Below are 22,986 nucleotides of genomic sequence, written 5' to 3' on the forward strand. Positions count from 1 at the left end.
ATTTAGAAAGGGAAAGCATATTATCTGTTGCCAGGGATTAGGGACTAGGGAAGGGGATGGAAGGTGGGATAGGTAGGGTAGGAAGGAAATAGTGTGGTTGTAAAAGGGCAACAGGAGGAATATCTGTGGTGATGAAACTGTTCAGTATTTTGACTGTGATGGTGAATACATGAACCTATGTATGTGATAAGATTGTATGGCACTAACACATACACACACAAACAAAACAAGTAAAACTGGGAGAATCTGAGTAAGATCAGTAGATTCTATCACTGTCAATGTCCCAGTTGTAACACTGAACTACATGTTTACAGGATGTTACCACTGGGATAAACAGATAAAGAGTAAATGGAATTTCTGTGTTATTTCTTGCAATTGCATATGAACTTACAACTAAAATCTTCAAAAAACAAAAAATGGGTCTCGGCCTGTTTAAGGTTATTTATATGGTCCATAGGAGGAATATATGCGAGTAATGGTCAGAAAATGGAAACCAGTCCTTGCAAGCTGTTTCATTCTCACTCTCCCTCCCTAGGAGTATAAATGTGCCCCAGACTCCCTTCAACAGAGTTAGGGCTATATTATCTTGAGTTAAGTGATCATTATCAGAATTTTGGCTCTAGAATTATATTTACTTTGCTGTCCGACTCACTAGGATCCTATCACTAACTCCCAAATTTCATTCCATTGCTCTCACTTACTACTTACAAGACAGCGAGTTCTACTTTTTTCTTTCAGCTCCCCCGCAGTCTGAAATATGTTTGTAAAGACTTCAAATGCTAGCCCCTAAACAGGAAAAAAATACAAACCAAAAAGCTCTCTAGGTTTTAAAAATATTTTATCTACTGATATATATAAAATATATACATATAATTTTATATATATATATAATTAAATAACAAAGTAAATGCTGCCAGTATCCTTTAAGCTCCTCTTTAATTACATCTATCTCCCTTTCTCTAAAGGTAGAAATAAATCTTGTTTATGTTATCCATTTTTCTTTTTCTGGTAATGCATCCCTAAACAATATGCTTGAGTTTTTTTGTTATTTCTTACAAATTTTTCTTCAATTGTTGACTTTTAGTTTATAAAGCACCATATTTTACTTCTTTAAAACATTTTAATTGTGGTAGGGGATGGGTTCACCAAGTTGACATGTCCATATTTATAACCTTTAAAAGACGACTGAGACAGACACCTGTGTGTCACTAAAAGCTTCTAAACACTGCCAGTATCATATTAAAAAGTAAAACAGAAAAACAGATGTTGGCAAGGATGTGGAAAAAAGGGAATGCTTATACACTGTTAGTCGGACTGTAAATTAGTTCAACACCTATGGAAAACAATATGGAGATTTATCAAAGAACTAAAAGTAGAACCATCATTTGACTCGGCAAACCCACTACCGGGTATCTACCCAAAGGAAATCATTATATCAAAAAGACACCTGCACTTGAACGTTTATCACTGCACTATTCATAGTAGTGAAGTCATGCAATCATCATGTAGGCAAGTGCCCATCAACGGTGGATGGAATAAAGAAAATGTGGTCCATGTACACCACGGAATACCAAGTAGCCATTAAAAAAAAGAAATCATGTCCTTTGCAGCAACATGGATGCAGCTGGAGGCCATTACCCTAAGTGAATTAATGCAAAAGCAGAAAATCAAATACTGCATGTTCTCGCTTATGAGTGGGAGCGACAATGAGTATACATGAACATAAGGAAGGAAACAACACTGGGGACCCCAAAAGGGGAGGACAGGGGGGGACAAGAGCTGAAAAATTCCCTTACCCATGTAACAAACCTGCACAAGTACCCCCTGAATCTTAGGAAAAATATAAAAAATAGAAATAAATAGTGCCAGTATCCTTTAAGCTCCTCTTTAATTACATCTACCTCCCTCTCCGTAAAGGTAGAAATAAATCTTGTTTTTGTTATCAATTTTTCCTTTTCTGGTAATGCATCCCTAAACAATATGCTTGAGGTTTTTGGTCCCCGTTTCTGAACTTTAATGTTAATGGAATCTAATGTGTGAATTTTTCTGGGATGTGCCTCTTTGGCTAACACTTTATTATGGCATCTGATGATGAAGTTTGTAGTACCTCATTCGTTTTCCCTGTTGCAAGTGTTACATTTTATTAGAATATCATAATTTCTCCATTCTACTCTTGATGCATACAGTAGACAGAATGCCCCACCCCCAAGATGTCCCTAATTCCTGAAATATGCAAATATATTATTTTTGCACGGCAAAGGGGACTTGAAAGATGTGATGAATTTAAGGATCTTGAGATGGGAAGACTGTAGTGGATTATTCAGGTGAGATGAGTATAGTTCCAAAGTTCTTCATGAGAGAGTCAGAGTCAGAGAGAGACTGGAAAATGCCATACTGCTGGCTCTGAAGACGAAGGAATAAAGAGGCCATAAGCCAAAAATCACAACAATATCTAGAAGCTTGAAAAGGAGCCTCCAGAAGGAAATGCAACCTTGCTGACATCTTGATTTTAACCCCGTAAATCCCATTTTCAGAATTCTGGCCCCCAGAACCACAGCATAATAAATTTATGTTGTTTTAAGTCATTATATTTGTGGCAATTTGTCACAACAGCAATAGAAAATTACCGCAATCCATATTTAGATTGTTTCCAGATTGGGCTAAAGAACATTGCTACACAAACGGTTTTGGACACATACCCTGGTATAAAAACACATGCAAGAGTTTCTCCAGGTTGGGCCAGGCACAATGACTCACACCTGTAATCTTAGCACTTTGGGAGGTGGACACAGGAGAACTGAGACCAGCCTGGGCAATATGGCGAAGTCCTATCTCTATAAAATTGCAAAAATTAGCCAGGTCTAGTGGTGAGCATCTGTCGTCACAGCTACTCAAGGGGCTGAGGTGGGAGGATTACCTGAACCCAGGGGATCGAGGTTGCAGTGAGCCAAAATCACACCACTGCACTCCAGCCTGGGGAAAAGAGCCAGACCCTGTCTCAAAAGAAAAAAAAAAAAAAAGTTTCTCCAGGTTATATGCTTAGGAATGGAACTGCTGTAAGTATATGTTCAGCTTTTTCAGGAAATGGCAAAATGATTTCCAAAACAGTTGTACCAATTGACCAGTCCCCCAACAATGAATGGGAGTTACTGTTGAGCCATATCCTCACGAATTTTTTTTTTTGAGACAGAGTCTCCCTTTGTCACCCAAGGAAGAGTGCAGGGTCTCAGTCTTGGCTCACTGCAACCTCCACTTCCTGGGTTCAAGTGATTCTCGTGCCTCAGCCTTCCGAGTAGCTGGGACTACAGGCACATGCCACCATGCTCAGCTAATTTTTGTATTTTTAGTAGACATGGGTTTCACCATGTTGGCCAGGCTGGTCTCAAACTCCTGGCCTCCAGTGATTAGCCTGCCTCGGCCTCCCAAATTGCTGGGATTATACGTGTGAGCCACTGTGCCAGCCCATATCCTCACTAATATTTAACATTAATCTATGCTTTAATTTTTGCCAATCTATTTAGCATGAAAAGTTATCTTTTTTCTTATTTGCACGAATGAGGTACAATGTTCATATGTTTTACAAGACATTTATATTTCTTCTTGTGTAAAATGTCTATTTATATCTTTGATTCACTTTTCTGTTAAGTTATCTTCTTCATACTGATCTGCAGAAATCAATACTGCTTCTTCCCTATTCTATTATTTTAGAACTCCAATTAGACGTATTAGACATTCTCACTCTATTCTCCAGGTATCTTAAGTTCTCTTTAATATTTATTGTCCCATTGTCTCTCTAGATTTCATTCTGAATAATTTATTTGCATCTATCTTCCATTCACTTATTCATTAATTCAGCCTATTTACTGAGGCCCAACATAACATTTGCACTGTTTAAGTGCTGGAGATATAAAATTAGAAAAAAAAAAAAAAAGACAAAAATCTCTGCCCTCAAGGAGTTTACATTCTCAAAGGGAAAAGGGGGTGCAAAATGAATGAACAAGTACAGAATGTCAGATGGTAATAAAGTGATATAGAAGAAACCTAGGGACTGGAAACAGACTGCAGAACTGGGGCTGCTAACCATTTAAAACGGGACAGTTACAGAAGGTGTCAGTGAAATTTTGGCGAGGAGTAAGACATGCAGGTATGGGGGGGCGGGGGAGACAGCATTCCAGGCACTGGGAGTGAGTGCAAAGATCCTAAGCAGTAAGCTTGTCCTGTGTTTGTGAGGAATAAGGAGGACTATGCAATAGGCAAGAAGGAGAATCAGACCACTGTAAGATTTTAGCTTTTACTGAATCTGAGTTATTTTATCACACCAACCGATTCTCCAACTCTGAGACCAACTGGATGGTGTCCAATAATTCAATTCTGACACTATCCACCATCAGTGCAGACCCACAAATTAAGGGCTGAGTCCCACAAGATGGCCCCACTCCTGACACAAATCTCAGGTCCTGAGCCACTTGTTCTTCTGACTGGCTATCATTTGGGGGTTCCTAGCACTTCCATCGCGGGTTTGATCATTTGCCAGAATGGCTCACAGAACTCAGAAAGACACTTTACTTAGTTACCAATTATTATAAAGGATACAATTCAGTAACAACCAAATGGAAGAGATGCATTGGGCAAGCTACTAAGGCAGAAGGATGTGCAGAGCCTCCTTGCCCTCTCTCAACATGCCACCCTCCCAATAAGTCAAGGTGTTCCCCACCCAGAAACTCATCAAATCTAGTTGTTCAAGAGTTCTTACAGAGCTAATCCCCAGCACCCACCTCTCCCCTTCCTGGAGGTTGGTGGGGCTAAAAGTTTCAACTTTCTAATCACTTGGGTCCTTGTGGTGACCAGCCCCCCATCCTGAAGCTATGTAGGGTCCCTGTCTTAAGTCATTTCATTACTATAAACACAAGTGTGATTGAAAGGGGCTCATTATGAGTAACAAAAGGCACTCCTATGACTCAAGAAATTCCAAGGGTTTTAAAGGGCTCTGTGTCAGGAATCAGAAATAAAGACCAAATATATTTTTGGATTACACCACGTGAGACAGGAAGCCATTGGGGAGTTTTAAGCAAAGGGTGACAGGAATTTGGTGAGGATAGAAGGTTTCTCTTTTAGATTTGTATGCTCAGGGACATTTAAGACAAGAGACATGTCAGATAAAGTGACACTTTAGCAGAAATCTAACAGAGCAAATCACATGAATACACGAGAAAAGAGGGTGCTAGGTAGAAGAAACAGTACAAAGGCTTTGAGGCAAGAACGTATCTGCCATGTTTAAGAACAACAGGGAGGCCAATTTGGCTGGAGCTCATGTATAAGGCGGGGGGCGGGGGACGGGTTGGGGAAGACTGTGGAAAAAGCAGATTTGGGGGAAAAGATCAGAAATGTGGTTTATATCAAGTTTGAGATATCAATCATCCAAGGCGAGATATCGAAAAAGAAGTTGGATACATAGATCTAGAGCTGAGAATCCTAGTCTTGGAGACTAACACTAAGAGTCTACTGTACATCTGGTATTTAAAGCTAAGAGACCAGAAGAGATGACTAAGATAATGAGAAGAAAGAGTACAAGATTTGAACCCTGAGGTTCAAACGATTAGTAGTCAAGGGCAGGGGAGGAACAAAGAAAAAATGCTAAGACAGACTGGTCCACTAGACAGGAAGACAACCAGAAAAGTTTAATATCCAGGATGTCAGAATAAAAATTTTAAGGAGATTGAGTGATGAGTTGTGAAAAAATGCCGTCAATTGGTAAAGCTGAGATTTAAGAGCCAACCATTGGCCTTAGCAACAAGGAAGATATTGGTGACCTTGCCAGGAGCAGTTTCAGAGGTGTGGTAGGAGCAAAAGTCTGATTAGAAAGGGCTGAAAAATAGAAGAACCAGCATAGTAAGAATAAATTAAATCTAACTCTTGAATTTTTCTAGAGGGAACAGAAAAAATAGGCAAAGGCAGAGGGAATATGTGGATCAAAAGATAACTTTAAAACAGTAAAATTAGCAGTATGTTTTATGATCTATAGTCCGGCTTTATCTCTTCACCCAAATCTCATGTCAAATTATAATCCCCAGTGTTGGAGAGGAGCCTGGTGGGAGGTGTTTGAATCATGGGGGTGGACTTCCCTCTTTCTGTTCTCCCGATAGTGAGTTCACATGAGATCTGGTTGTTTAAAAGGGTGCAGCACTTCCCCGATTGTAAGTTTCCTGAGGCCTCCCCAGCCATGCTTCCCGTACAGCTGTGAGTCAATTAAATCTCTTTTCTTTAAAAATTACCCAGTCTCAGGTAATTCTTCATAGCAATACAAGAATGGACTAAGCCAGGCACAGTGGCTCACGCCTCTAATCCCAGCACTCTGGGAGGTCAAGGCAGGCAGATCACTTGAGGTTAGGAATTTGAGACCTACTTGACCAACATGGCAAAACCCCATCTCTACTAAAAATACAAAAATTAGCCGGGCATTGTGGCTGGAGCTTGTAATCCCAGCTACTCGGGAGGCTGAGGCATAAGAACTGCTTGAACCTGGGAGGCAGAGGTTGCAGTGAGCTGAGACTGAGCCACTGCTCTCCAGTGTGGGTGACAGAGCGAGACTCTACTCCAGGAAACAACAACAACAAAAGAATGGACTAATACATGATGACAGTAAAATTCCATTTGAGAAGGACAAACTGATGATCCAGGAAAGAAAGAGAAGATTACTAGAGCCATGTCCGTGAGCGGGAAAGAAGGAATGAGACCTCACATGCAAGTGAAGGGACTGCCTTTGATAAAAGCACACAATTCATCAATGGTAACCAACAGGAAGTCAAAATATGTGGGTACAGAGACTAGTAAATGGATAGATGTCGGTTACTCTATGGAATTTCTCTTCTGATTGTTCCAATTTTAGTAAGGTATGAACTGAGAGTAAGGATAGATGAAAAGGTGATAGGGGATTAAGGAGAAAGAAAAAAGACATGAAATGGTTGTCTAATTCAATAATCATTTCTTCAGCTGGATATGATCAGCTATTTAATCCATCCATTGAGTTTTAAAATTCAGTTCTAGAACTTCTAATTCATTACTATTAAAATCTTTTTGGCCATTCTTTTTTTTTCCCTTTTATACTTCAAGTTTCTTTTTATTTGAACACATTAAACATAGTGATACTACATTATCTATCTGATAATTTCAGAACCTGAGGTCATTATGTGTTTGTTTCTGTTGTCTGTGTCTAACATCTGATTCATGGTGCCCTGTTTCCTTGTGTTTTGTGATATTTTACTGCTAGCTGTTTATTCTTCTTGGCACTTTATCTTCAATAATTTTTCAAGGTTTGAGTTAAAAATAAATTCCTCCAGATGTGATGGATATTTGCTTTTATTAGTAACCTGGGGCATACAAATTTGTGACTGCTATGAATTTTCCAAGCATAAATATTTGGCTTGCAAACCTGCGTGAGGACTGACTCATGGTAACAAATTCTCAAAGTTTCTTCCCCACTTCTCCTAGCAAGTTTCTTTGCATTCCCCTTACTTAGAATGGGTTTCATTTCTCATTTACCCTTATATTGAGGATGTAATTGTTTGAAGTGCAGGCTCCAAACAGCTACCTCCTCAATATAAGGGTAAATGAGAAATGAATTTTGGTGGAGCCTCCTATTAGTTTCCTCTCACTGGGCAGACACGGGGTTATTTCTTGCCCACTCCACTCCATGCAACTGTTAAAGTAGCTCAAGATCTTTAGGGTTTAGGAGAAGCCCTCAGAGTAATGGATTGGTATAGCACTATTTGAGTTCTAAGTTTCTGGCTTTTCATTTATTGACGGGTTCTGTGTATTCCTTAATTTTACACCACCTCAGAAATGCATTCAGAATCTAATTGAAATTACTTTTGAAAGGAAGATTGTTCTATCACTTGTATGCACTATGCCTTTAGCTTCCAGTGCTTCACCATAGTACAAAGTATATTTACATTTCATTTATAAGATAATGGGGCATGAGATACACAAACGCGTATCATTTTGTGTGCTCAAAAATATTTTTCTGCTTTTATTTTGGAAGGAGATAACATTTAAAATATGTATCTCCTAAAATGACTGAATTCTTGTAAACAGAGGTAGTTTTCAAAAATTCTAATTCTTCCCTTTATCAGTTAGTTTTCTACCAATTTGTTATATGGATGAAGTCAAAGAACTGGCTGAATTCCACTTTTTGATTTTCCTGTTTTCCTTCTGCTTTTCTATACTAGAGAGAATTGAAAATACCAACATACTGTATAGACCAGAAGGGGTTCCACATTATGGCTCCACTGTAATGTGACTCGCTCATTTAAGACATTTAAGTTCCTTGAACTTCAGTTATCTCAATGGTCCCATTTCGGAGAGATGTATCAAATAAAATGAGATAATCTGTAACCATGTTACAGATTAAAGTACTATCCAAAAGATGATCAGGCCAGGCGTGGTGGCTCACACCTGTAATTCCAGCACTTTGGGAGGCCAAGGCGGGTGGATTACCTGAGGTCAGGAGTTCAAGACCAGCCTGGCCAATGTGGTGAAACCCCATCTCTACTAAAAAATAAAAAATTAGCCGCGTGTGGTGGCACACGCCTGTAGTCCCAGCTACTTGGAAGGCTGAGACAGGAGAATCACTTGAACCTGGGAGGTGAAGGCTTCAGTGAGCCAAGATGGTCCACCGCACTCCAGTCTGGGTGACACAGAGCAAGATTCCGTCTCAAAAAAAAAAAAAAGAAAAACAGTACAGTAGAAAGTACTGTTGGTGGCCTTGGCGTGGTGGCTCATGCCTGTAATCCCGGCACTTTAGGAGGCTGAGACAGGCGGATCACCTGAGGTCAGGAGTTCAAGACCAGCCTGGCCAACATGGCAAAACCCCATCACTACTAAACAAACAAACAAACAAAAATACAAAAATTAGCCAGGTGCGGTGGCAAGCACCTGTTATCCCAGCTACTCGGGAAGCTGAGGCAGGGAGAATTGCTTGAACCCGTGAGGCAGAGGTTGCAGTGAGCCAACACATGCCACTGCACTCCAGCCTGGCCAACAGAGCGAGACATTGTCTCAAAAAATAAAGAAAAAAAGAAAGAAAGTATAGCTGGCAACAAAAACCAAATATATTCACTTGGAAGACTGTTGGCACAATGCTACTTCAAATATTCACAAATCTTTAATTGTTGAACTATATTTATATTCATCTGAATACAATGAAATTAAAAGTACAGGGGCAAGCCAGGCACAGTGGCTCATACCTGTAATCCCAGCACCTGGGAAGCCAAAGTAAGAAACTTGCTGGAGGCCAGGAGTTGAAGATCAGCCCTACAACATAGTAAGTCCCCATCTCTATGCAAAAATTTTAAAAATACAGGTGAAATTATAAAACATTAGTTACACATAATTAGTGGTAAATGAAAAAAATCTAAAATGAAGTTTCTAGATAAGCATAAATATATGCTATATAAAAAGAGAAAATGGGAAATCTCATTTTAGAAAAATATCTAATTGTAAATTTCACTCAGAAACTAGTGACTAGAAAATAATTTTGCCAAAGACAATTTGGAAAATGTACTTTCGTAAGTCTGCCCAGACTACCACTATCTATTCTATTTCAGTGTTTTCCAAGTGAGGTCCAAGAGGTAATCAAAAAAGATAACTTTGCTGCAGTTACTGTACTTGCAATGTTTGTTTAAAATGCTGTTATCTGGGCCACATTCCAGATCCGTTCAATCAATAATCTGGAGGTAGGGCCGGAGAATCTGCATTTTAACATGTTCCCCAACACCAAAAAGTTTGCCCCTTTTATTTTTATGGTTCACAGACACAAATGGACCATTCAGGCACTCTGGGATTTAGTGCAGGGCACCATAAAACCATGAAATAACGTGACTCAATTCAGAAAAACATGTTTTCACAGTTGCACTCATAGTCAACCTTCAATTTTTCTTAGATGAGCACTAATTGCTTCAAATGACATCTCCCCCTCATTATCAGGCCCCCTGAGACTTTCGTTTTATTTATTTATTTTTTTTTTTTTGGCCCTTGCGGCAGGTGCAGACAACAGGCAGCAGCACCTGGCAATCAATTCAAATTCTACTGAATAGAAGCAAACACCTCTCTGAAGGCAAAAGGATCTGGTCAGCTAAGCCTTAGATTTCTAGCACATTGAGAACACTTGTAATCATCTCTTCACATCAACAACCAGCCAGCACCTCACCACTGCCTGAGCCAGAGCCTCCATCCACAAGCCACAACGCCAGACTCAGACCCCCCAGTCTCGTACTGGGACTTAAGTGGCGATGCCACTTGGCAGACACAGCTCAGCTGGGTAAAAAGAAAGCAATCTTGAGCAAGGGAAGGTGCTCGAGGAAGGGTAAAAGCCCAGAAAGCTCTAGTCCGAAAGTTCATGTGAGTGAAGTCTTGTCCCCTCCCAATTCCTCTGAGCCTGGCGGGGCCTCGGGGGTCTGCGGAGTGCCCCCTACTCTCAGTCTCCCTCCCTCGCTAACTCCTGAAGGGAAGGACGTCACCGTTTCTCTAGGCGCTCGCCCCCTTCGCAAGACAGCCGAGGGGGTTCGTGCCCGTCCCATCTCCCGCCACACTCCCAGCCGCTTAAAACATCGAGAGGAAAAAACGAAAACAGCTCAGGGGACCGTCACCATCTTCCTCTTTTGACTGCCATTACCCGGAGTGTCGCCGTCCCCCCCGCCCTGCGGGCGGTTCGCAGATGTTTCCCGCACTGGACGGTCAGGTCTCTGCTCCCCGGGTTTTCTGCTCGCCAGAAATCACCTCTGTTCCGGCCCGGCCCGGCCCGGCCTGGCCCTCCCCGCGCCACAGCCACGGCCCGTGGGTAGCGGCTGCGGGTGTTCGGCCGGGGGTTCCCGGCCCGCCATCACTCGGGCTTACCTGCGCCTCGACGACGCTCCGGAGGAAGCTCAGGGTGACCAGTAGCTGCACCGCGGCCGCTGCCCCCTGCCCAGCGCCTGCCCGGCGGACCCCTTGGCTCATGCTGATCTCTCCCCACGCCGCTGCCAGCCGGGTCCCTCGGGGCCGGGGAACGGCGGGCGGCCCGGGCGACGACCCAAGGGGACGGTTCCCAGCGGCCGAGCGGCTCCAGGATCAGAGGTTTGCACGCCGGTCCGGAGGCGGGAGACTCTCTCCTAAATACCCGGCAGCTGCGAGTGAGGCAGGAAAGGCGAGCTCCCCTACATCATCCCCCAGGCGACCCCGCCCCCAGCTCGCTCGGCTCATCGGCCACGCCCCCCGAGCGCGGGACCTTGTGGGAGTTGTGGTCCTGGGAGGCCGCTTAGGCGCTGCGGCAGGAAGGCGGAGCCCACAAACTAGAGGACTCGGGAACTACAACTGCGAAAGCCGCCCCGCCTCCCCGAGGCCTCGGACTCCACGGCGGCCAATGAGGCGGGACCACGCGGGCCTCCAAAACACCCGGAGGTGCGGGCGGGGGAAGAGGGGCGATCTCTTCTCCGGGAAACCAGGCTGGGGAGCTCCCTGCGTCGGTCCGTGCTGTGGCTCCCGCCAGGCTCCAGGATTCACCCAGTATGCGGGAGAGTTAGGAACTAACGGTGCGGGATCTTTGACTTTCGGTCTGAAGCGTATTCTTTGTCTCATTCATTTTCCTGTAGCCTCACATCTGCTGTGGGTGCCTATGTAAGCCACCTGTGACTCGTAGAGGTGGCTTCGGCTTTTTTTTTAATTTCGTGCACCCTAGATGTGGATGTCATCTCCTGCCCTGCCCCCGCCCGACTCCTAGATTGACACGTGCGAGTATAACACATGCTAAAGAATGAAGACAAACCGAAAGGTTTATAATGAAATATGGGGATGAGGTAAAACAGAAAAACTTAAGAGTGACATAGATTGGGCGCAGATCCCAACTCTAAAACATTCTAGTTAGTTATTGGGCCTTAATTCCCACCCCATATCTTGTTCTAGGGCTACATAAGATTAGATGCAGAAAAACCTGAGTGTAGTGCCTAGCACCTAGGAAGTACTCAATAAATGGTAACTGCTATTATTAATGTCTTTGATTTCTACAAAACGAATAATACATCTCCCTTGTGTTTATGTGGCAAGTATTAGTTTCTCATTGATGCTATAAGAAGCTATCACACATTTAGTTGCATACAACAAAAGAAATTCATTATCTTATAGTTCCGGAGATCAGGAGTCCAAAAATGGACCTGTAGGGCTGTGTTGCTTTTGGAGGCTCTCGGGGACAATGTGTTTCCTTACCTTTTCCAGCTTCCAGAGGCCACTTGCATTTCCTGCCTCATGACCTCACATTATGGTCACATCTTCTTCACTCCTTCTGCTTCCCTCGTCACATGCCTTCTCTTGTGACCCTAGCTCTTCTGTCTCTCTTGTATAAGGACCCTTGTGATTACATTGGTTACAGACCATCCTATCTCAAAATCCTTAACTTAATCACATCTGCAAAGTCCCTTTTGCCATGTAGGATAATATATTCACAAGTTCCAGAGATTAGGATAAGGATCTATAAATAGAGGGTCATTAATTAGCCTACCACATAGTGGTTTATACCTTTCGGAACCAGCAGAGCATTAAACCAAATGCAGGGTCCTGGGGTTGCTGACTGTACAGGTCACATGCCCATGAAGCCAGCCCTGCCTGTCCTTTTCCTCTCCAGCAACTCTTTCCCTTCTGCCTCCAAACTCTCCAGATCTTCCCTAGTTTAAAAGCAAAAAAACGGGCTGGGTGTGGTGGCTCACACCTGTAATCCCAGAACTTTGGGAGGCTGAGGCGAGCGGATCACCTGAGGTCGGGAGTTCGAGACCAGCCTGACCAACATGGAGAAACCCTGTCTCTACTAAAAATACAAAATTAGCCAGGCAAGGTAGCACATGCCTGTAATCCCAGCTACTTGGGAGGCTGAGGCAGGAGATCGCTTTAACCCAGGAGGCGGAGGTTGCAGTGAGCTGAGATCACACCATTGCACTCCAGTCTGGGCAACAAAACCCAAACTCTGTCTCAAAAAAAAAAAAAAAAAAATTGTTGCTTGGTTTTTCCAGCTACTTTTCCATGTCTCCTTTTCTCTTTCAAACCTATACTTCCTATATGCTCGCTGCCTTCTTCCCTTCATATAAATCTGCTTTTGATAAGAGAAACTTTTTATCAAGTTTGGTAGACTTTTTAAAAAATTCCTTGTCTGTGCTGCATTTGATGTTGTCAATAACACATACTTCCTGGGATTTTGTTATGCAAAACTTTTTTTTAAATTGTGAGTTATAAATTTTCCTATTATAAAATCTCAGGTTCTTTAAGGACTCTCTAGTGCCTGGATATCAAAGGCAGAATTCATGGCCTTCCAGAGGCTTGAAATATTTGTTACTAAAGAACAAAGGAAGAAAGTGGTTCGGGGGTGGAGTGAAAAAAGAAAGAGAGAGAGACCAAGTGGACAGGGAACTGTAATGCAGACAGGGGTCAGATAGCTTCTGTCCTCTTAGTTACAGAATCCAGAAAGTCATAGCAACAAACCTCCCTGTTTGCTTGTTTTCAGCTCAGAAGCCTGACACATAACTTCGAGGGACAAATGAGATTTTTCTTGGCGAGTGAAATTGGAAATAGCAGGTATTTGTCATGAGATATCAGTGTACCAAGGTTCACTTAGAGTGGTGTCTGTCATGATCTGTTTCAGTGTTCATTGTTATGAATGCTATGGCGGGGTTGTTCCTTTGTGAACAGGCAGCCCTCCTCTTTGTTCTCTCATTCTGGCTGATTTACCTCTGCTTTCCCTAAAATCAGCTACACTGAAACTGGCATTGTGAGAGGCTGTGGCAATGTGCTATCACCCATGCTTCCTGCAGATGATGTTCAGTTAGAACCTTACCATTCCCAAGGCTGTGGTTAGAAGTTGAAACAGGAAGAAAGTGCAGACAACTAAACCCCTTTGACTGCACGCCACAAAAATCAGCTCTAGCTCTAATTTTTTTGAAATAGCAAATGAAAAAAATGTCAAATTGCTTACGGTACTGAGGAAGATTTCACCACACTCCTCTAGAAAGGTAAGTCCATCAGGACAGAATTCAGGGACTTTAAAGAGTACAGCTCATGATTGAACAGTCTCTTCTAGGGCATTGCCATTATACTTATCGATTCCCATCACTTTTAGTCTTCTGTCCCTCCTATCAAAATTCGCATTCTTTCTGGAGTTTAGCTTGCAGGTAGAATGTGAGCACCTTGATTCACAGTCCTACAGACCACAAGAAATGAGCCAGAGGTAGCTGCACATACTACTACTTTCTTTTTCTTTTTCTTTTTTTTTTTTTTGAGACAGAGTCTCACTCTGTCACCCAGGCTGGAGTGCAGTGGTACGATCTCACTGCAACCTCCACCTCCCAGATTCAAGCGATTCTCATGCCTCAGCCTCCAGGGGAACTGGGATTATAGAAGTGTATCACCACACCTGGCTAATATTTGTATTTTTAGTAGAGATGGGGTTTCACCATGTTGGCCAGGCTGGCCTCAAACAACTTTCTATTTTTAATAGAGGTCAGACAAAGGCAACAGTTGTCTCCATCAGGACATTGAGTTCTTATTGAGTACTGCATTCGAATTCACTTCCTTCGCCTCAGCTTGTATTCACACATTCATTACATTATCACAGCTGTCTTTCCACGCCCCTCCCCCCAAGTATATATGTTTTTATTCAGCCATTTAGTTTACAACATGAGGTAAAAGGAAAAAGTTCTCCTTGACCAGTATTTTACACAGTTGTAGTGGAAAACATTTTAGACTTCAGGGATTTATAAGGGATTACGTTTCTGAAAAGTTGGGATCAGGTTAAACAAGTTTTTTTTTTTTTTCTTGAGACAGAGTCTTGCTCTGTCACCCAGGCTGGAGTGCAATGGCACGATCTCAGCTCACTGCAACCTCTGCCTCCAGGGTTCAAGCAATTCTCCTGCCTCAGTCTCCCGAGTAGCCGGGATTATAGGCATGCGCCACCACGCCCGGATAATTTTTTGTATTTTTAGTAGAGATGGGGTTTCACCATGCTGGCGAGGCTGGTGTCAAACTCCTGACCTCATGATTTGCCCACCTCAAACTACTTTTAACTGAATTTTCCAGGTGACTCTTCCCTTCCAATAGTAACAAACTCTAGTTAGTTACATAAGTTTCTTCAAGGCCAAGTTTTATCATCGTTGCTCATATCCTTAGAGCTGAAGCACTGCTATTTCAATCAGTATCCACCAATTCCACTTCAGAAACGAACTTTGCATTTGTTGGAATTTTGGCATCAGGCTGCGCTTTCTTTCCATAAGCCCATTCTGCTTCACTCTTCGATTGAGGCTTATCTCCTTTACCCAGCCAAGAGTGCTTCATCCCATCCTGTGATAACTTTGCCTGCTTTGACCTTAAAACTTAAAGGCTTAGTATTTTCTTTTTCGAACTTGTTTGAATGTTAGTATCAAAAACAGTCCCATCTTGTAGTGTTCCTGTATACCAGCAGTGAACAACATCTCCCCATCTCCCAAAAAGGAGAGATGTTATTCACTGCTGTTCATCTCCCTTTTTTTTTTTTTTTTTTTTTGGAGATAGAGTTTCGCTCTTGTTGCCCAGGCTGGAGGCTGGAGTGCAGTGGCACGATCTCAGCTCACCACAACCTCTACCTCCTGAGTTCAAGTGATTCTCCTGCCTCAGCCTTCCCGAGTAGCTGGGATTATAAACATGTGCCACCACACCCAGCAAATTTTGTATTTTTAGTAGAGACTGGATTTCTCTATGTTGGTCAGGCTGGTCTCGAACTCCCGACCTCAGGTGATCCGCCCGCCTCGGCCTCCCAAAGGTGCTGGGATTTCAGGCATGAGCAAATGCGCCCCGCCTTATCTCCCTTTTTTAGAACAGATTTTGCATATTTTGGTGGACCCTCAGCCAGAGTCTCTTCAGACTTGGTTTCTTTGGGTTTATCTTCATTAAGCTTCACATTTTTCACTTGCAAACACTTACCATATTGGTACCCTTGAAACACTCGGTTTCAAAAAGATGGTCATAGGCTGTAACCAAATGGTCCTTGTTAGCTGTCTTGCCCACATTTTTAATGTTTCCTAATAATTTATGTTCTGCAAGAAACGAATCTGAATTGTGGTCCTGCAGAAACTTGATAAAGTCCTTCTTGGGCAGGTGCTTACTGTGCAGCTGCTCCAGGGTTCACGCCTGCAGTGGAATGGCCGCTGCCATCTTCCCCCACTGCCTGTGCCTCACTGAGCCAGCCGGCCACAGTTCCCACGGATGTCTTGATTGTAGTATACCAAAAAGCATGCATCAGGACACTGGCTGACCAGAAATGGCAACAGTATGCCTATTGCAGCTTATGTAATTTATGATTTACTGTCACCAGCTGGGTTAGATGAACCTAATTACCTGGAAGTGAGGTACAGGAAAACTGACCACATTTTTTGAATGGAAGAATTTATGAACCTCTTGTATTTCCTAATCCGACATGGAGCAGGGCTAGCTATGTCAATCAGCGCCACTCCCTCATTGTAAGCAATGATAGTATGTAATTGATTTGGCCATGACAGTGGGTCGCAGGGGTGTCCGAGAGAGAGAATACAGTCATGGGTTCTTAGTTTTTGTTTCTGGCTGGGCCACTAAAGCCTGTTAAGTTTAGCCGCAAGCTGCCTCCTTACATATTTAGTTTCAGCCGAAAGATATTTCTGTACATCATGAACTATAACAACTGGAGGCATAAACCAACCATAGCCCACACTTGTGCCAGTCACTAAGTTTTCGCCAAAGAAATGGAGTCAACTGTTTGAACCGTGTTCTAATAAGGCAAATGCCAAGCTGTAACCAATCCAGTTGTTTCTGTACCTCACTTCCGTTTCCTGCAGGTCGCTTTCCTTTTGCTGTCCATAAGTCTCCCACCACGCGGCTGCGCGGGAGTCTCTCTGAACCCGCTGTGATTCTGGGGGCCGCCCAATTCAGAAATAGTTCATTGCTCAGTTAAACTCTTTTAAATTGAATTCGGCTGAAGTTTTTCTTTTAACAAGCCCCTTCCTCATCCCTCTTTTCTGCTTATCACTAGAGAGAGAAACTAAAACTATGACTTCAGGCCGCTAAAAGCCTAAAACTAAACTAAAAACAACGACAGAAGAAGGCGGGTTGAACAAGCTTGAGAGGGACATAGATGGTCATTCCACTAGGGCCAGCCATGACTGTATTTCCTATGATTCTAAGTGAAGCCAAACAGCCTCAACTATGGATGACCTCAGTGTGCTTTTCAAATGGATAGTGTCAAAATGACAGGGGAATTAAGAAGAAACTACTTAGGCAGATAGTGAGGGTATGGGAGTCCTCAGTAAGGTTTTTCTTTTTAATGAAAAGCAGCCCCCAAATCATTTTCTAACAAAGAGCAGCGCGTAAAATCGAGCTGCAGGCAATAGAAGATAAACTGGAAGCTTGCAGGGGTGAATACCGGCAGGAAGAAAGCTGCCTGGGACTAGACATCTTCAAATTAGCGGCCTCAACTTCCCTTTTCTTTGGCAGTGGCCAAAGTTCAGTTGCATAATAAGATTCGGGTGGGGTAGCCAGTCTTCCCCGCCCGCTATGTAAATGTACTGATCCGTCCAATCTGTGGGCCCTATGTAAATCAGACACCGCCTCCTCAAACCAAACTACAAAACCCAGGGCACTCCACCACCCACGGGTCTTTCCTTGCAGAAGCCTCTCTCTCACTGGAGAGCTAGTCTCCTTTCTGTTTCTTTTGCCTATTAAGCCTCTGCTCCTAAACTCCTCGTGTGTGTTCCTGTCCTAAATCTTCCTGGCGCAAGATGATGAATCCTGGATATTTACCCCAGACAACGAAGCCGCTTCAAAAAGTGTTTCGATCAAGATTAACCTTATTTGTGTTGGAAGTGTAGTCACACTGACACCATGTACAAAAACAGACTGATGTTGAGAAGCCGGAAGAACAGAAAAAAAAAACCAAAAACAGATTTACATTGATTACAGATGGACTCTGTTTTACTCTCAAATAGAAATGATTCCCCTCATCTCTTTATTTCTATGCTTCCCTTCCCCGCTTCCCACTCCATGTTCCCCTCTTCTGTGGATGGCGAATCATTTCATCTCTGTAGTCCAAAGTGAATCAGTGGAGCCCTATGGCAGTTCCTACACACAGTATTCACGTAGCACTAGCAATCTGCCACTCTGCATTAGCGTGAGCTTTTCTGTGCACTGTGTATGTGTATTGTAGCCCACCTAGAGTGCAAAGTTTTAGTAGACTCTATCTTTTTGTACCGTATTCCCTTTAGTGGTTACTGCCTAAGAACAATAGTCAGTAAACGCTTGTTCATTGACTGGGTATTGTTTACTATCTCAATTTATCTTAGGAGATAATATCTCAGAACCAATCCTGAATGTGGGGGCCCCTGAACGTTTCTTGTGGAGGGCTGGGAAGTGGCTTTGTTAGGAAGGCATATTCCTGGAGAATGCAGTAAAATGAAACTGGCAGTCTTCCATTAAAGCAAAGGATTACAGTTTTTTTAAACGGGGGTGCATCTGGGGGCTATGAAAAAGACTGAGGGAGTAACAGACTTCTCAAACTGGTGGAGGCCCATTACTGGAAACCATCACTGCTAGAGTTTGCCTCAAGCAGTACTTGAAATGTCTATAGCTAATGGATTCTGAAGCAAAGGCTTGAGAATTATCTTGAATAGATTGCCATAATGCTTAAGAAACTTTGTGAATTAACAAAATTGCACTAAGCATTTACATTTTCAAGATATCATCAAATGTATTGTGTTTTTTTTTATTGTGTTTCTTTGTATGGCTTGGTTAACTTGTGACTTCTAATGAAGGAGGAAATTGTTGATGAATGGCTCTAAATAAAAGTCAAGGTAATGGGATGGAAGTTAAAAACACCAGTAATTTTCTCTCCTAATAGCAAGCTGAATTGTGATTAATGAACGTGCTGAGTAATGGCAATCTGTTGTGTTTAAACAACTGTGTTTGCAGATAGTACTGGTGTGTTAACAACTGACCATGCCAGTTTCTTAAAACTGGATTTCCATCTGTGACATAGTTATAGGGGAATTTTGGCTTGGTGATTGGATTTCTGAATTTTACTGAGGGGATTTCTTCGCCTTGTCTTTTGATAATTAATAGGGATTAAAAGTTGTTAAAATCAAAGAACTTGTCTGGCCTGCGGCTTGTTATTAGTTACCCTACCTTAAGTATTCCTTGTTTTTCTTTAATATTTACTCAGCTGTGTCATTCTCAAGTATTTTCACTTAAGAGCATTAAAGCTGATAAACTTGAATCAGTTAGAATTTGTTCTATTTCTAAAGGAGTTGACATGGTGATATAGTTTGGATAAAACCTTTTCTATAACAAACACGATACTATGCTAGAAGTTAATATAAGATGTGATAAGGAATCTAAATAATTGGAAAAACTAGAAACATAATTCTACCAATTTCCACCCTCCACATAACTTCTATAACGAAAAAAAAAATGCCTTCACATAATCACAGAATTGTGAGGTACATTGGGACCATTTGACTTTTACCCACTCTCCTTACCCACTCCGTTCCACATAGGATCCAGGGTAAATCACAGTGACAGCTAATACCACAGACATCATAGGAAGTAGAAAGGACCAAGGTCATAGAGATGGTGACAGCAAATAGGAAAAGGCTGACTGCACAGCCCAGCTGGACATGGTGGTCAGTGGGTGGTTCTATGCTGGTACTAAGTTCTTCCCTCCTGTTGGTCTGTACGCCATGTCATTGGAAGCCTCAATAAGTTTAGTTTCTCTACATTCAGCTCCTTTTTCGTGAGTTCAGTTGAGTGTGTATATGGATTACAGTCAGATGCGTCGTCCATGCCTTGTGCTGCTCCTGCTTCTCTGCCTCCGCTGCCTTACTGTCCCCCTTTCCCACCCACCTGCAAAGAAAGTCTGTTGTTGTTGTTGTTGTTGTTGTTTGAAATGGAGTCTCACTCTGTCACCAGGCTGGAGTGCAGTGGCGTGATCTTGGCTCACTGCAAACTCCGCCTCCCAGGTTCAAGCAATTCTCCTGCCTCAGCCTCCCAAGTAGCTGGGATTACAGGCGCGCACCACCATGCCCAGCTAATTTTTGGATTTTTAGTAGGGATGAGGTTTCACCATGTTGGCCAGGATGCTCTTGATCTCTTGACGTCATGATCCACCCACCTCGGCCTCCCAAAGTGCTGGGATTACAGGCATGAGCTACCACGCCCAGGCTAGAGTCTGGTTTTTATTGTGCAGCCTCAGTGAGGCAAGATCCTGACCTCCTGTGTGTTATTCTTTCTGGACTCAGATTTGGATTCCACTTGGCCTTAACAGAATCACCTGCTTGCCGGTTTTATTTTATATAATTTCCATTGTTCCATTTAGGGACTTTTGATGGTCTCTCAGAGATACACATTCTTCAAGGATCTTTTTCTTCTACTTGAGCAGGATGGCCTTGCGTTTAGAACTGTATTTAAACATACTGTGCTCTTTTTCTGGAAAAGACAAGCTTATGATATAATCTGCAAGGCATTACAAGTGCCTCTTACCTAATACTTCTCAAGGTTGGAATCCTAGTGGAATTCTTGTTTGTTATCACCCACAGTCACCCACAGGAGCAGGATGAGCCACCATAGTAAACTTACATGAGAGAATCGTTCTAGTCCCCAAGAATGAAAAAGTCCATTTTATGTGTCTCCTTTTTCCCGTGATTCCAGGGATTTGCTTTCTATTCTGTTATCCAATGAAATCATCTCGCTATTTCTTAGGAATATTTTCAACAGTCTGCATTGCCACCAAGTTATAAAACAATCAGAAAACAGAGAGAAAATGTCCAACTAATTCAGTAATTATTTGGGAGTATCTTCTCCCCAATTTTCAGATACTGTTTTTTTTTTTTTAGTTTTGTTTTTTTGTTTTGTTTTTGAGACAGTCTCACTCTGTTGCCCAGGCTGGAGTGCAGTGGCACAATCTTGGCTCACTGCAACCTCTGCCTCCCAGGTTCAAGCCATTCTCTGCTTCAGACTCCCAAGTAGCTGGGATTACAGGTGCCCGCCAACACACCGGGCTAATTTTTGTATTTTTAGTAGAGACGGGGTTTCACCATCTTGGCCAGGCCGATCTTGAACTCCTGACTTCGTGATCTACCCACCGCAGCCTCCCAAAGTGCTGGGATTACAGGCCTGAGCCACCGCGCCTGGCCCAGACACTGTTTTAATGATGTTTTAAAGTCTGATGTTCCTGGTGGTGCTTTTAAAAGGGATCCCTGGATTTATCATACAACCACATTAGAGCGATTCTTCACCATATGAAATAACTTACCAAAGAGGTTTTCCTACCAACTGACTTCACTGTACTTCTGAAATCACCATACATAAAAATTTACTGATTTATCAAAAAACAGGCTCTAAGACTTTTAATAAAACATTTTTGAAACTCAGAAGGTGTGCTTATTCGAAACCATATGTTTATATCTGAAAGCTTTGTGTAGTCATTTTTTAAAAATAGACTTTATCTTTTAGAGCAGTTTTAGTCTCATAGCAAAGTTAAGTGGAAAGTACAGAGAGTTTCCCTATAACCCTACCCTGCACACGCTGCCTCCCTACAGTCAACTTCACCACCACCCTGGTACATTTGTTACAATCAATTAAGCAGCATTGACACATCATTATCAAGTTCATAGTTTACGTTCGGGTTAACTCTTTGTATTATATATCCTGTGGAGTTTTTTTGTTTTGTTTTGTTTTGTTTTGAGATGGAGTCTGGCTCTGTAAGCTAGGCTGGAGTGCAATGGCGGGATCTCGGCTCACTGCAACCTCCACATCCCTGATTCCAGCGATTCTCCTGCCTCAGCCTCTCGAGTAGCTGGGATTACAGGAGGGCACCACCACACCTAATTTTTGCATTTTTAGTAGAGACAGGGTTTCACCATGTTGGCCAGGCTGGTCTTGAACTCCTGACCTCAAATGATCCACTCACCTCGGCCTCCCAAAGTGCTGAGATTACAGGCGTGAGCCACTGCGCCCGGCCCATCCTGTGGGTTTTGACAAGTGTTTAATAATGTGTATCTACTGTTGTAGAATCACACAGAATAGTTTTCACTGCCTTAAAAATCCCCTGCACTCTACCTTTTCATTCCTCTTTGCCCCAGTGAAATAATTTTAAAAGAAACCTTCCTACCTAGAGGTTTATCTCACAAATGGAAAAGTCTGTATGAGCTGGAATTCATTCTAACCTTGTAGATTAAAACAAAACATCAAATTCATTAGCTTAAAATGGTTTCTCTTCATTCTGTCTGCATGATGTGCTTTCAAGAGAAAAAGAACTGCTGGGTAGTGGCGCCGAGTTATCTTACAAAACATTAATGATCATCAACTCAATATTCTGACCAAAACTATGAACCAGGAAAGTGGGATTTTAAATCTTGCAGCAAGCCAGATGGCTTAAGTGAAATCAGAGATAAGAAAAATCTCTGTAGCACTGTCAAGGTTATGGAAGAAAATTAAGATACAATGACTGCTGTAGACTACTTGTGTAGCCTCCCAAAATGTATGCACACTAAAATGATGGTATTTAGAAGTGGGGCCTTTGGGAGGGTAATTAAGTCATGAGAGTTGAGCTTTCATGAATGGGATTAGTGTCCTTATAAAAGAGAATGCAGAGAGCTCCTTCGTCTCTTTTCTGTATGAGGACCCAGAGAGAAGATGGTGGTCTATGAACTAGGAAGTGGGCCTTCACCAGACACTGAATCTGGCACGTTGATCTTGGACTCCCAGCCTCCAGAACTGTGAGAAATAAATATTTGCTGTTTAAGCTATGTAGTCTATGGTATTTCTGTTATAGCAGCCCAGACAGAGAGACAATGATTTTCCTTAGGTGTCTTTGGAATAGCACCCTACAGCCATGACCTCCCACATCATTCTGTACGGTCACCTCTGAAGTGCTTCAGACCAGAATTGGCTTAGAATTCTCTACACCTCAGCCTGCTGCAC

General features: G+C 42.6%; 1 protein-coding gene and 1 pseudogene across 1 annotated transcript in view; both read right to left on the reverse strand.

Annotated features, from left to right (window-relative positions):
• The window catches only part of ERO1B (endoplasmic reticulum oxidoreductase 1 beta), a 67,060-nt gene extending 55,836 nt beyond the window's left edge, over nucleotides 1–11,224 (reverse strand). Inside the window, exon 1 of the mRNA XM_007989877.3 lies at nucleotides 10,891–11,224. Within this exon, the coding sequence (XP_007988068.1) occupies nucleotides 10,891–10,992 (102 nt within the window). The 5' untranslated portion in view covers nucleotides 10,993–11,224. The remainder of the gene's footprint in view (nucleotides 1–10,890) is intronic.
• A 3,856-nt stretch (nucleotides 11,225–15,080) lies between these two features.
• LOC103230808 (peptidyl-prolyl cis-trans isomerase FKBP3-like) lies at nucleotides 15,081–16,197 on the reverse strand (annotated as a pseudogene).
• Between the last annotated feature and the right edge of the window lie 6,789 nt (nucleotides 16,198–22,986).

This window comes from Chlorocebus sabaeus, chromosome 25, assembly GCF_047675955.1.
Source record: "Chlorocebus sabaeus isolate Y175 chromosome 25, mChlSab1.0.hap1, whole genome shotgun sequence".
Lineage (NCBI taxonomy): Eukaryota > Metazoa > Chordata > Mammalia > Primates > Cercopithecidae > Chlorocebus > Chlorocebus sabaeus.